This window comes from Sprattus sprattus (genome assembly GCF_963457725.1).
Source record: "Sprattus sprattus genome assembly, chromosome: 14".
Classification (NCBI taxonomy): Eukaryota; Metazoa; Chordata; class Actinopteri; order Clupeiformes; family Clupeidae; genus Sprattus; species Sprattus sprattus.
In genome coordinates, this window is record NC_137912.1 from 13,521,040 (window position 1) to 13,533,372 (window position 12,333).

Sequence of the window (12,333 nt, forward strand, 5' to 3'; positions counted from 1 at the left end):
TAATACGAATAGCCGCACAGAGAGCAGGAACTTACAACTTCACTAGTTCATTTGTATTCATTTACAGCTTAAATGTCAATACACGTGTTGGTTGTCAACTCCTGGAGGCTAAGTCTCTTCGTTTGCTGAACAGTAAGTATTTGTGTGTTCAAGAACCTGCTGGTGTAAGCAGGATTTATGCTACCGTTAGTTTTCAGGAGATACTGATTAGCAAGAGATATTCACATTGAATCATGTTAGCACAATCAGGCCGTAATGTTTAATGAGTTGAACCTCTTATACGTTTTAATATGTGTTCGTGAACACATTTCAGGGACGTGTCATTGCATTACATTAAATAGTTTGGTTTAACACACAAATGGTGGGTTTTCAGAGCCCCTCCAAAAATCGGGTAGTTGCGATTGTAAAGTGTAGTCGCGTCCTAGCCTGTTATTGTAAGCTTCTTGTTTTTAAGTGCCTCCTTTGCATGTTTTGACAGTATGACAAGCAAAGTTATCGACTATCAGGAAGCCTTTGAACACCATTAATAGTAGAAAGAGTTACAATATTCTTATATGATTTCTTACTATAACTGTGACGTTGAAGTACTGTACAGGAAATTCATGACTGAAAAACCGTAAGAGCCAGTCCTTGAATCACAAGATCCGACCAGTTGGCCTCAGGGTTCGGCAGTGACCATATCCTACATGCATTCTTGTGGTTGCTTATTGTCTAGCCTACTTCCTTCTGACTCCATAGTTTATGTATGAACAGTACAAATTCAGATGGATGGACCTTTCATGGAGCAGTAACACAAATGTGCTTGTTACTGTTTTGGTCTTTAGATACCTTTGGTTATGGAACAGCAGTTTAGCGACGATGAATCACCAGTAGTCCGCAGAGAAGATACCAAAAGAAGAAGACGGAAAATGAAGGCGTTTACATCCAACGCAGCTGTTGCAATGGACCAGATTGCTGTCGAGTTTGTGCTCCCCACATCTAACAAGTCTAGCAAAAGCCCAGACACCCTGCATTTAGAAGTAGCAGGAAATTGCACTGTGGAACAGGTGAAAGCTCAGGTGTGGCTCAGGGCTGTTGCTAGTCACATCTGTCCTGAGTTTTACCAAAAATACTCCCCAGACCACTGCATCTTGCTCTACCAAAAGAAAGGAAACTGGTGTGAGATTTACGACAAACACCAGGTGTTTCAGACCTTGGATTGCATTCGCTATTGGAAAGCACTTAAAAAAGACAGTGGGAAGATTCACCTGGCCAAGAGGCCTCTGCCCTCAGATGAGTCCATTCAGTATCAGAAGTACTTGAACTACTTGATTGGTTACGATGTCACTGATGTGAGCAATGTTCATGATGATGAACTTGAGTTCACTCGCAGAAAGTTACTTACCCCCCGCAAAATTGAGTTGGCAGATAGAGATGCCAAACTGTATTCAATGGATCCTTGGGTTACTACAAAACCCCTCCCTGAGTATCTGATGGGTAAAATTAGTAACAGTAACGTCCTGCTAGTAATACACAGGAATACATCCAGTCAAACAATAAAGGTGTCAATTGATGACACAACTGTCCAGGTGCTTCAGAGCTTCTTCACCAAGATAGCTAAAAAGAGGGCCCTGTTCAACATTCCAGAAGATGTCTGTGAGGCAGACTACGTGCTTAGGGTTTGTGGGCGGGAGGAGTACATCTTTGGAAACTATGCCATCAAGGATTTCCATTGGGTAAGACAGTGCCTCAAGGATGGAGATGAAATTCACCTGGTGCTAGAAATGCCTCCAGACCCTGACTCGGAGGAGGTTCACAAGGAAGACTGGGCGCAGGTGGATGATTGCACTGGAGTGGCTGGTACTCATGAACAGTTGACAATTGATGAGAAGGACCATGAAAAGGTGTTTACAATTTCGCTGTGGGATTGCAATCGCAAATTTCGGGTCAAGGTGCTGGGCATTGATATTCCTGTTCTGCCCCGTAACTCTGAGCTGATTGTGTTTGTGGAGGCCAGTATTTTCCATGGGCAGCAGCTTTTGGCCCAAGAAAGAACGACTCCTAAGCCCTTCACTGAGGAGGTACTGTGGAACACTTGGCTAGAGTTCAACATCAAAATAAAAGACCTACCTAAGGGAGCTCGACTGAGTCTGCAGGTATCATGTGGCAAGGCCCAGACCCAGTCATCCAAGTCGTCCAGTCTGGACAATGGAGGCCACGATGGCAAGAGCAAGAGCCGTTTGCTGTATTACGTGAACCTCCTGCTGATTGACCATCGTTCCCTGCTCAGACAAGGAGAGTTCATCCTGCACATGTGGAAGATACCAGACAAGAGTGAGGACAACAGCAGTGTCAATGCAGACAAACTGACGTCGGCCACTAACCCAGACAAGACAAGCTCAATGGCTGTAGCCATACTGCTGGACAAGTACTGTTACCCTGTAGCTCTGCCCAAGTGCAGAGAGTCTAGAGAGGCTTCTGATTTGGAAGGGGAGAGAGGGCAGAGGGACATGCCTAACCACCTGCGAAAGCAGTTTGAACAGATTGTCGCCACAGATCCACTGCACCCATTGAGCCCAGAGGACAAGGAGCTCCTGTGGCACTTTAGACAGGAGTGCATGCGGCACCCCAGGGCTTATCCAAAATTTCTCGGGTCTGTGAAATGGGGCAAACAGGAGGCTGTGATGGCGACCCATCAGCTTCTGGAAAGGACCACCACGTGGGACCGGAGCTCGTTAGATGTGGGGTTAGCCATGCAGTTGCTGGACTGCAACTTCTCGGATGCAAATGTGCGCTCCATGGCTGTGAGGAAACTGGAGACACTGGATGAAGATGTTGTCTTGCGATATCTGCTGCAGTTGGTTCAGGTAGGAATATAATTGCTGTTTTGTTTTTACACACCATCTCAGCAGAGTGATTTGCATGCATCACGTCATGACTGAAACCAAACAGAGGTCAACAATGAAACGTTTGTAAAGCATTCAAATTGGCTACGTGTTGTATAATAGACTTGTTACCTTGTGTATGTTTTTTTGCACCCTCTTATGCAGGCACTGAAATTTGAGCCTTACCATGACAGTGCTCTTGCAAGATTCCTGTTAAAACGGGCACTCAGGGTAAGCACACGTTCATTGCTATGCAGTCTCTCTTTATCTCACTCATTCACTGATCTTGAGCTGGACTACAAGCCTCTCTCACTCCACAGAGCAAGAGAATTGGCCATTTCCTGTTCTGGTTTTTGCGAAGTGAAATTGCCCAGTCAATGCATTATCAGCAACGCTATGCGGTTATTCTGGAGGCCTATCTGCGAGGCTGTGGTGATGCCATGCTCCAGGATTTCAAGAAGCAAGTGGAGATCACAGAGGCTCTTCAAAAAGTCACCCGTGAGATCAAGGCAGTCTCAGCAGAAAAATATGATGTGTCAGCACAGGGTGAGCAAAAAAAAAGACAGCTGAAACTATTTGAATGATTTGAACAGTCTGTGACAGTTGATCACTAATGTATCGATGAACAGTGGTTTTTCAGCTGCGACAGAAATTGGAGAGTTTACAAGTGTCAGGTCTGCCGCAGAGCTTCAAAGTGCCGTATGACCCAGGCCTACGTGCAGGAGGGCTTGTGGTAAGTGAAGCCTTTTGTTGTCTGAGACTCCTTTACAACTACCCATTTTTTTTTGTGGTTTTAGTTGTGCAGTTTACTTCCCCTCTGGTGTTTCCATCCTGCCTAATGTTTTTAACAATTGTAATGAGCAAAGTCCATGTCATTTCACCGTGGCCATGTCATTGCAGATCGAACAGTGCAAAGTTATGGCATCAAAAAAGAAGCCATTGTGGCTGCAGTTCAAGCGTGCAGACCCCACAACCCTGTCAAGTGACACCATTGGAATCATTTTCAAGGATGGAGATGACCTTCGTCAAGACATGCTCATCCTACAAGTAGCGTTACCTGAAGCTTTACTCTTCCTGTGCAAAACACCAGCAGCATTCTGCCAGCAGAAATACTGTATATGTTTGTTTGTTCTCACTTTGTGTTTAATAGCTAAGTGTGTAGCACTCCTTTTTTCAGAGGTGTTGCTGTGGTAAACAAAATGGATGCTTTCAGAAAGTAGGACTGCCTAAGATGTGCCCTTTTTCGGAACTCTTAGATCCTGTTGATAATGGAGTCCATTTGGGAAGCTGAGTCACTGGATCTGTGCTTATTGCCATATGGCTGCATTTCCACTGGAAATAAAATAGGTACTTTTGTCCTTTTGTTTTTCACAATGTCAGCAGATTTGCTATTAGATAAGAACAGATTCTTGTACTAAACAGATACTTGTTGTAATTTAACCTAAAATTAGATAGACTTACAAATACTAAAACACTGATGCTGCTGTTTTTTTCAACAGGCATGATTGAAATAGTGAAGGATGCCAGAACCATTGCCAATATACAGCAGAGTATTGTGGGAAATACAGGTGCCTTCAAAGATGAGCTTCTTAATCAGTGGCTCACGGAAAAGTGTGTCAGTGAGGACAAGGTATGTACTCTTCCGTATCAGCTGTGTAGCAAGATCTGACGAATGACGCTAAGCATGTCAGGAAGGAAACACCCCCGACAAACGCACTTCCTGAGCTCACACTCTTTGTCTGAAGGCTTGCTCACTCATACCAAATACAGCACTTGCTTATATTTTCTTTTTTTGGTTCAAATAAACAGATAGGTATCCTGGTAGAATAACTTACAATGGAAAATACTGTGACAACTACCACTACTACTACTTATAATAATAATAATACAAATAATAATAATACATACTAATAATAAAAAAGTGTGAAGAAGGAAGTCTGTTGAATTACATTGGAAGATTAACTAGCCTTTTAACAACAGTCATTTGAGAAGATTGTGTGTAGTGCCAATAAACATTTCTTGAAACCTGAATGTGACCTAATGTCTGTTTTCAGTTTCAACAGACTGTGGAGCGCTTTGTGTACTCCTGTGCAGGCTACTGTGTGGCCACCTATGTCCTTGGGATTGGCGACCGTCATAATGACAACATTATGATAACAGAAACTGGTAAATTCAAACCCATATTTGTTAGTAGTAGTGTACATTTAAAAATCAATTAAAATATGAATTGAAGTTAGAACAGATGCAAAGTTGTTACTACTTTTTTAACCATTTTAGTAGATAACAGTGTCTTTTTTTTTTTTTTTTTTTTACTTGTGAAGGGAACCTTTTCCACATCGACTTTGGACACATTCTGGGCAATTACAAGAGTTTCATGGGCATCAGTAAAGAGAGGGTCCCATTTGTACTGACTCCTGATTTCCTTTACGTCATGGGGACGACAGGGAAGAAAAGCAGCCCGTATTTTAAGAAATTCCAGGTATTCTATGCAAAGTTTAGGTCTAAACTATATATTTAGTGACGTAGTGAAAGTGATAATTCATAGCATAACGTCTCTCCTTGATTCTGTTGTAGAAACTCAAATTTTTCTTTGTTTAACTCAGGATACATGCGTGAAAGCCTACTCAGCTCTGAGACACCACACCAACCTGCTCATCATTCTCTTCTCCATGATGCTGATGACCGGTATGCCCCAGCTGACCAGCAAAGAGGACATTGAGTATATCCGAGAGGCACTGACCGTCGGCCGCTCGGAGGAGGAGGCACAGCGTCACTTCCTAGACCAGATCGAGATTTGCAGAGATAAAGGCTGGACGGTGCAGTTCAACTGGTTCTTGCACTTGGTCCTGGGAATCAAACAAGGAGTGGAGAAACGCTCTGCCTGATCTTCTCAATTCCCATGGTTGCAGGGATAGCATATCACATGACATGCTTTCGCCATTCACATTTCTTGTTAACATTTGTGTGTATGCCATAGGGTTATGAAGGGGAATCTCTGTTGTATATAGTGAAGTGGCAAGAACACAGGTTTCAAATTGCAAATTGCACTTGAGCTAAAGCACCTGAATCATACAAGCTTTCTTTGTCTGTCTTTGTTATGTAGCATTTTTGCAAGGCCCTTAAGAAATACATTAGCAACCTTTTACACTTGACTTATAGTGCAAAATTAAAAGGATGTCTCTTCCTGATGGCAAAGGGTGAAAATAATTCCTGTTGACTTGATTGGCCATCGCACTGTGTACATATACATATTATGTAATATTTCATATGGTTACTCTCAGTGGTGTAGTGGTCCCTGGAGAAGTGGGTATACTCTTTTTTTTATTTTTAAGCAGCCCATACAACACAGGATAAACGCCCTGTTTTGAGAAGTGGGTATATGGAATGCTGACTGAAAAATAAGTGGGTATACCTGCATATGCCCTGGACTACACCACTGGTTACTCTTATTGCTACTGCTGTGGGCTTCTCTTACTGTTCAGTCTAGGTTTTGAGTGCTGTAGTATTGTTCCGATTTTTTTGTTTATAATTCAGGCTTGTTAGTTGACTTAAGATTTAGGTTGCCTATAATGCATACATGAGAAATGCTCTACTGATTACAAGTGTTTTGTGATTTTATAAAACACCATAAAGTTGGGACTTGTCATATTGAGGTCAATGAGGTCTCCATTAAGTCTTAATTTTAGAAAATGTACCCCTGGCGTTGGATGTGTTCAGAGTTGAGCCACATAAGTCGTGAAAAGCACCAGATATATATTTACCCAAAACTGTAACGTGCAGTGCTATGGTCGTTATGTCCTATTCCAGCTGATGAACACAATAAATCATCACAGAGGGGTCTCCAGAGATTTACTGACCACATTATATTTTATTGTGATTTAATTGTACAGCACTTTGGTCAACCTGAATTGTTTTTAAATGTGCTCTATAAATACATTTGACTTGAATTGACATTAAAACTAGTTTATGCAACACTTGTGTCAAATCCCTTAGGTTGTTGGACTGAATTTCTTTTTCTGGAAAGTACATCTGGTTGATGTCAGTTAGCCTTCATTAAAAGCAGAGAAAGGAAAAATTATACTTACAAATTTTAGTTAACTAGCTATCTATGGCTGGTTGGCCAAGAGCAAAACAGCCAAACAGCCCTCATTTTCTCCAGAACCGTGAAGCGTGCACTGTGCTTCAATCCTCTCAGCAAAGAGGCTCGTGGTTGATAACGTTTCTGATAGAAGCAACGGTCACTTTCCTCACACTGTCTACGCCTTTTCTCAGACTTGTCATGGTTACAGGAATCCTCTAACTTGCTAGCCAGCTTTCATTAGTTTTGTGTTCAGTGAAGGGTGTGAAAGTCTTGAAGTAAACCATAGGTAGATAATCGAAAGGCGTCTATAAACGCGGTTGAAAGAAATGGACTTTTCTGTTATAACTTAGTTACAGTGTAAATTACTGTACTCAGCGAGTGAACACTGTAAATGTTGGCTTGATTGGTAGCTAGCTATTGCTAAATACACGGAGATTAACGCTAACTAGCTAATTTAGCCAACGCGTGCATAGGCACAGAAGGACTTTTTTTCTTTAGGCGCCAGTTTCAGCTATCCAGCTAAAGCAGCTAGCTGACTTTATTAATTTTACTTCACAATGAATACACATATTCCAATCCCAGAGGGGCTAAAGGAGATATTGCAGGGTTTCACTACTGAAGTGCTGCGAAATCAGCCAAGGGATATATGCGACTTCGCCTTGCAGTACTTTGCGGAACAGAAAAATCTAAGAAAAGAGAAGGGGCAACTTCTGAAGTCCACTCAGGAAGCTATGCAGATCGACTCTGAAGATGAGGAGGAGTTTGTTGGTAGCTTGCATTAGCCAGATGTTAGCTAGCATCTCATAGTTCAAGAAATGTGAAAGTAATACACAGGTTAATCTCTCAAACTTTACATTAACCAAGTGTAATTTTATTTCTCTTTCTTAGCCCCAATCATCGACAGATTGACAAGACGCAAGAAAGGTAACTTAAAGTTTATTTAAAGGGTTTGGTGAATTTCAGTAAGTGTTGATTGACTGAAGTCACCATTAACTGACACACACGGTTGCTTGTTAGCTGAAGAAGCATTATGGACCTTAAAGCATGCTAAAACGTTGGAGACACCACCAACAGCCCATTTGGCAGTGAGACAAGCTTGCTAACATGTTAATTGGCATCTTTATGGTGATATTGTTGCCAATGTACCATGAATGCTTTTCATAAATTCCACGGGCTGATGTTCAGACCTGGGCCACAGAACTTAGTGCATAGCCTGGACGGCCAGTGGGGACGACATATCTGTTTCTTGGTCCTTCCCGTGACCATATTACATCGGAGTTAGATTTTAATCAGTAAGATAGGCCTATGTTCTATTTTCTGTTTTCTGTTTTGTAGTGTCTGCTGAGAAATATGACCCTGACAATGAAACAGAGGGGAACAGGGAGCCTTTGGTATGATCTTTATTTTGACCATCTGAGATGCTTCAATGATTCTCGACCTTTTCCATATGTGCTTAGAAACTCAGCTTCATGTGTGAATGAATCATCTGTGGAAGTATTTCTGCCATCATCTTGTTTGTATTGCAGGTAATTCATCCAAAAACAGATGAGCAGAGGGAAAGACTGCAAGAGGCCTGCAAAGACAATATTCTCTTTAGAAGTTTGCAGCCGGTAGGGAACAGAAAAGCAACATTATTTTGAATGGCATAAAAGTTTCCATAAATAGTTATTAATGAAAATCAGTCTAGATGTACAGTAATGAGGTAATGTAGGTACCATACAAATGTTATATTGGATATGTAATAGACTATAGTCTTTGATTTGTCGTTGATTGGTTTAAGAGGTTATTTAGCCAGTGTTTGTTGTAATCTACTGTAGCAAATTGAAGGGATAATATAACACAGACATGAAATATTATTTCCCTGACTTTGCAGGAAGATTTTTCTATGGTGCTAGACGCCATGTTTGAAAGGCTTGTGGGTGCAGGGGAACAGATTATCGAGCAGCATGAAGATGGGGATAACTTCTATGTAATTGAGAGGTAGAGTTCACAGATTGTTTGTTGATACAAAGAATAGACTCCACAATTACCTATATATCTAGTGATTTCTGCTGAACTGATTGTGAAATCTTGTGCTGATTAAAATATAATTGATTATATTAGCGGAATATATGATGTAAAAGTAACGGATAACGGAGTAACACGACTGATTGCCACCTACGACAACCACGGGAGCTTCGGGGAGCTGGCACTGATGTACAACACACCGCGAGCTACCACCATCACTGCCAGAACTCTTGGAGCCCTGTGGAGCTTGGTGAGGGAACACATTTTCATTTCCGTTCAGAAACTTTGCCAGTTCTCCTTTACCATGGAAAGTTGAGAAAACTGAGAGTCTCAATGCCTCATTAAGCAGTGATGCCCCCTGCTGGACTTTGGATCTATCTTTATTGAAGGATAATTATGGCTTTTTCCAGTGTACGGGGCAAACCCTTATTCTACTGAAAAGTTAACCCAGGGGTTTAAAGAGTGGACGCGTTCAGAATGATTCACCTTATCAATAAATAAAGAGGTTTTGATGTGTTATGAAGTTGTGCTGACTGAGCAGGTGCACCTATGTTGTTCCAGGACAGAGCGACCTTCAGGCGGATTATTGTGAAAAACAATGCCAAGAAAAGGAGTGCGTATGACGAGTTCATCCAGACGGTCCCTCTGCTCTCAAGCTTGGAAGTAAACACGAATGTTCTCCTGTTCAGCCTCAGGCAAATTGCCATTGTGCTCCTTAAGGGAATACGAACACCCATAGCTTCTCTCCTTCCTTGCAGACATATGAGCGGATGAAGGTGGTGGATGTGCTGAGCATGCAACAGTTCACAGACGGGGAGCAAATCATTGCTGAGGTTGGTCCTCGCACATTCACTTAACAACATCATACAGATATACTAGGGATTAAAAGTGCAAAGTCAGCCCATGGTGAAAATAAGTATAACGTTTTATACATTATTATCCTCTGTAATACTGCTGTCCAGGGAGAGACTGCACACAGCTTCTACATTGTTGAGTCTGGTGAGGTCAGGATCTCAGTCAAGAGATCTGAACCGGTGGGTATTTATTTTCCTTATTCAGTCAGAAAAAAGCATGTGGTCATCAACATCCTGTGATATTTGTCCTCCCTAATGCTTTGTTTTGAGTCCTAGAGTGTAGTTTTAGCCCTGTCACGCTCACCACAAGCATTTACCATGCAATGACTCGCTGCTCTGTGTTTCCTGTCACATGACACAGGACTGTGAAGTTGAGGAGGTCGAGCTTGCCACATGCACAAGAGGCCAGTACTTTGGGGAGCTGGCGCTTGTCACCAACAAACCAAGAGCGGCCTCAGCGTACGCTGTAGGGGACGTCAAGTGTTTAGGTGAAGAACGATCTCTGACAGCTCTCTCCAGTGCATTTGTACTGACACTGCCCCCTGTGGCAGCACATGGGGCTTCACCTCACTTTGCCTTCCGGGCAACATTTCACATTTGTATTTATTTACTGCTTCCAGTTTTCTCATTCATCTCTTACGGGATGCCTAGGAGAATATTGCTGACCTATTATAGTGCATGCTTTCCAGTGTTATGTAGCATGCTCAGTTACTGCTCATAGAAAGAGAGTTAGCCCTATGTTCTTTGCACTGCTTATTTCCTTACAATATTGCAGTACTTGTTAGATTATCTTTATGGCCTTCATTTTTTCATAAATGCCACGTTTGCAGGCTACTATACAGCCACAGCAATTTAAATTATTTTGCAGAAATACAGTTTACTCACAACCTGTGCTCATAGGGAACTCAGCCCTCCAATGTGGTGTTGCTCGATGTAGTGTCTTACTAGTTAGGCTTACTGCCTTGCTCTCTGTTCATGTTGCAGTCATGGGCGTGTCGGCCTTCGAGAGGCTGCTGGGTCCGTGTATGGAGATCATGAAGAGGAACATCAGTAACTACCAGGCACAGATGGCCAGCTGTAGAGAAGTTGTAGATCAGCTGTAGATCAGCAGCAACCCCAGCAGTACCTGCTCCGACAACAAGGGCGGTTCACTGGGGAACCTGGAAGTGAAAAATGAAGTGGGTATGCCTAAGGAACCTCACACCTACAGCCAAATGTCAGCATTGTTTGTTTGCCTTCTCCAACAATGCCTTTATGTTCTGGGTTACAGTGTGGGATGGATGAAAGGTGATTTGTTTTTTTGCAGGAGCCGAGGCGAAATGCCTGAGATTGTTACGACCTTTCCCCTTGTTGAAAAAGCAGAAATATAGTAGTATATTAGTAGTAGTAATAGTATAAGTAGTATATTAATGTTAAGTCTTACTGTTTTCTTGGATTGATTTATCTTAGGATAGGATTAAGTGTTGTTTTATTTCTCTATGCATTGTTTATAAAAACAAAGTTATCTTTGTGTCTTAAATGATAAACACGTTCAGGATGCCTTCATTTAGCAAAATCATCCTTATGATAGACAAGATGATAAGCTGTTTTTTTTTTTTAATAGTTCAACTTGTCATCCTTTAAAATTGGTTAAAATCTATGAAAAAGTTGTTATTTAATAGACTTCTGTTATTTATTTTTTGTTTCATTTTGCTTGCTTCATATTTTTCAATGTTACATTTTATAGTGTACACCTCATATGAAACAATGCAGAATTAAGTGTTGTATACCATTGTACCACTTCAGATTTAAAATGCATACATACATGTTTCGAAGGCAAATAACGTGATTTTGCAGAGTGTAATGTTCCTCAAACACTTTTTTATTGTCTGTATTCAATCAATCTTTTATTAAAACACTGAAACCGCACAGTCCAGTTTCCTCAGTCATTTTGGTTTCAATATGAATGATCTGGAAGTAGCCAAGTTAACCAATCCTAGAAAAAAATGAAACAACAGGTGTTTATTGCCAGTTGACTGATGTATTCATGTATAGAAGGTTATTAACAAACTAAACTGATGGTGGATCAATTACAGTGGCGCAGCAGAGGGAAGCCACTGTCAACCAATGCAAGTTCCTCTTTTGTCAGACAGTTGCTGTCGTGCAACCTGCCACACCAGCTTTGCATAACAGGATACGCAAACACACGCACGATCTTAGCTTGACTTTCAGTACCTAGAAGCTTAATTTATGGGTTCAGTAAATATTCACGGGAACACCTGCTGCTAAGTCATCGAATTACTGTTGTTAATGTTTATAGTGCAAAAAGATAAAAAGTAGAAAGACCAACAATGGAGGTTTACAAAGACTACAGATCAGGGAAAGCGTAGACTGAACCATCAAGACTTCCTGCATACATTAAATTGAGTAAATTCAGATTATATTATTTAGGGTTACTTTTCACTACAAAACACCTTTTTTGAACATACTTTTATTAAAATTTCTGAGAACCTCTAAAACAGCATATATTACAGAGCATATATTATAC

The 12,333-nt window shown here is 41.4% G+C and overlaps 2 protein-coding genes across 2 annotated transcripts; both read left to right on the top strand.

The window, feature by feature from the left end:
• The first annotated feature begins 17 nt into the window (after positions 1–17).
• Positions 18–6,695, top strand: pik3cg (phosphatidylinositol-4,5-bisphosphate 3-kinase, catalytic subunit gamma). The gene is made up of 11 exons (XM_080851029.1): positions 18–132; positions 825–2,846; positions 3,030–3,095; positions 3,185–3,410; positions 3,494–3,597; positions 3,765–3,911; positions 4,121–4,211; positions 4,364–4,494; positions 4,919–5,030; positions 5,186–5,343; positions 5,468–6,695. Exons 2-11 carry the CDS (start codon positions 837–839, stop codon positions 5,747–5,749), a joined length of 3,327 nt encoding a protein of 1,108 aa, XP_080707155.1. The 5' UTR covers positions 18–132; positions 825–836; the 3' UTR covers positions 5,750–6,695.
• An 807-nt stretch (positions 6,696–7,502) lies between these two features.
• On the top strand, positions 7,503–10,909 carry LOC308375516 (cAMP-dependent protein kinase type II-alpha regulatory subunit-like; the record flags this gene model as incomplete). The annotated part of the gene is made up of 10 exons (XM_080851682.1): positions 7,503–7,713; positions 8,281–8,336; positions 8,472–8,555; positions 8,819–8,925; positions 9,049–9,202; positions 9,514–9,615; positions 9,711–9,785; positions 9,915–9,986; positions 10,168–10,294; positions 10,791–10,909. The coding sequence occupies 10 exons, from the start codon at positions 7,503–7,505 to the stop codon at positions 10,907–10,909; spliced, it is 1,107 nt and encodes a 368-aa protein (XP_080707808.1).
• Between the last annotated feature and the right edge of the window lie 1,424 nt (positions 10,910–12,333).

Bases quoted from the DNA above. Each gene is read 5' to 3' on its own strand.
- pik3cg (XM_080851029.1), top strand. From the start codon at position 837: ATGGAACAGCAGTTTAGCGACGATGAATCACCAGTAGTCCGCAGAGAA. The intron at 2,847-3,029 runs GTAGGAATATAA...CCTCTTATGCAG, and splicing joins ATCTGCTGCAGTTGGTTCAG to GCACTGAAATTTGAGCCTTA. The intron at 5,344-5,467 runs GTATTCTATGCA...TGTTTAACTCAG, and splicing joins CGTATTTTAAGAAATTCCAG to GATACATGCGTGAAAGCCTA.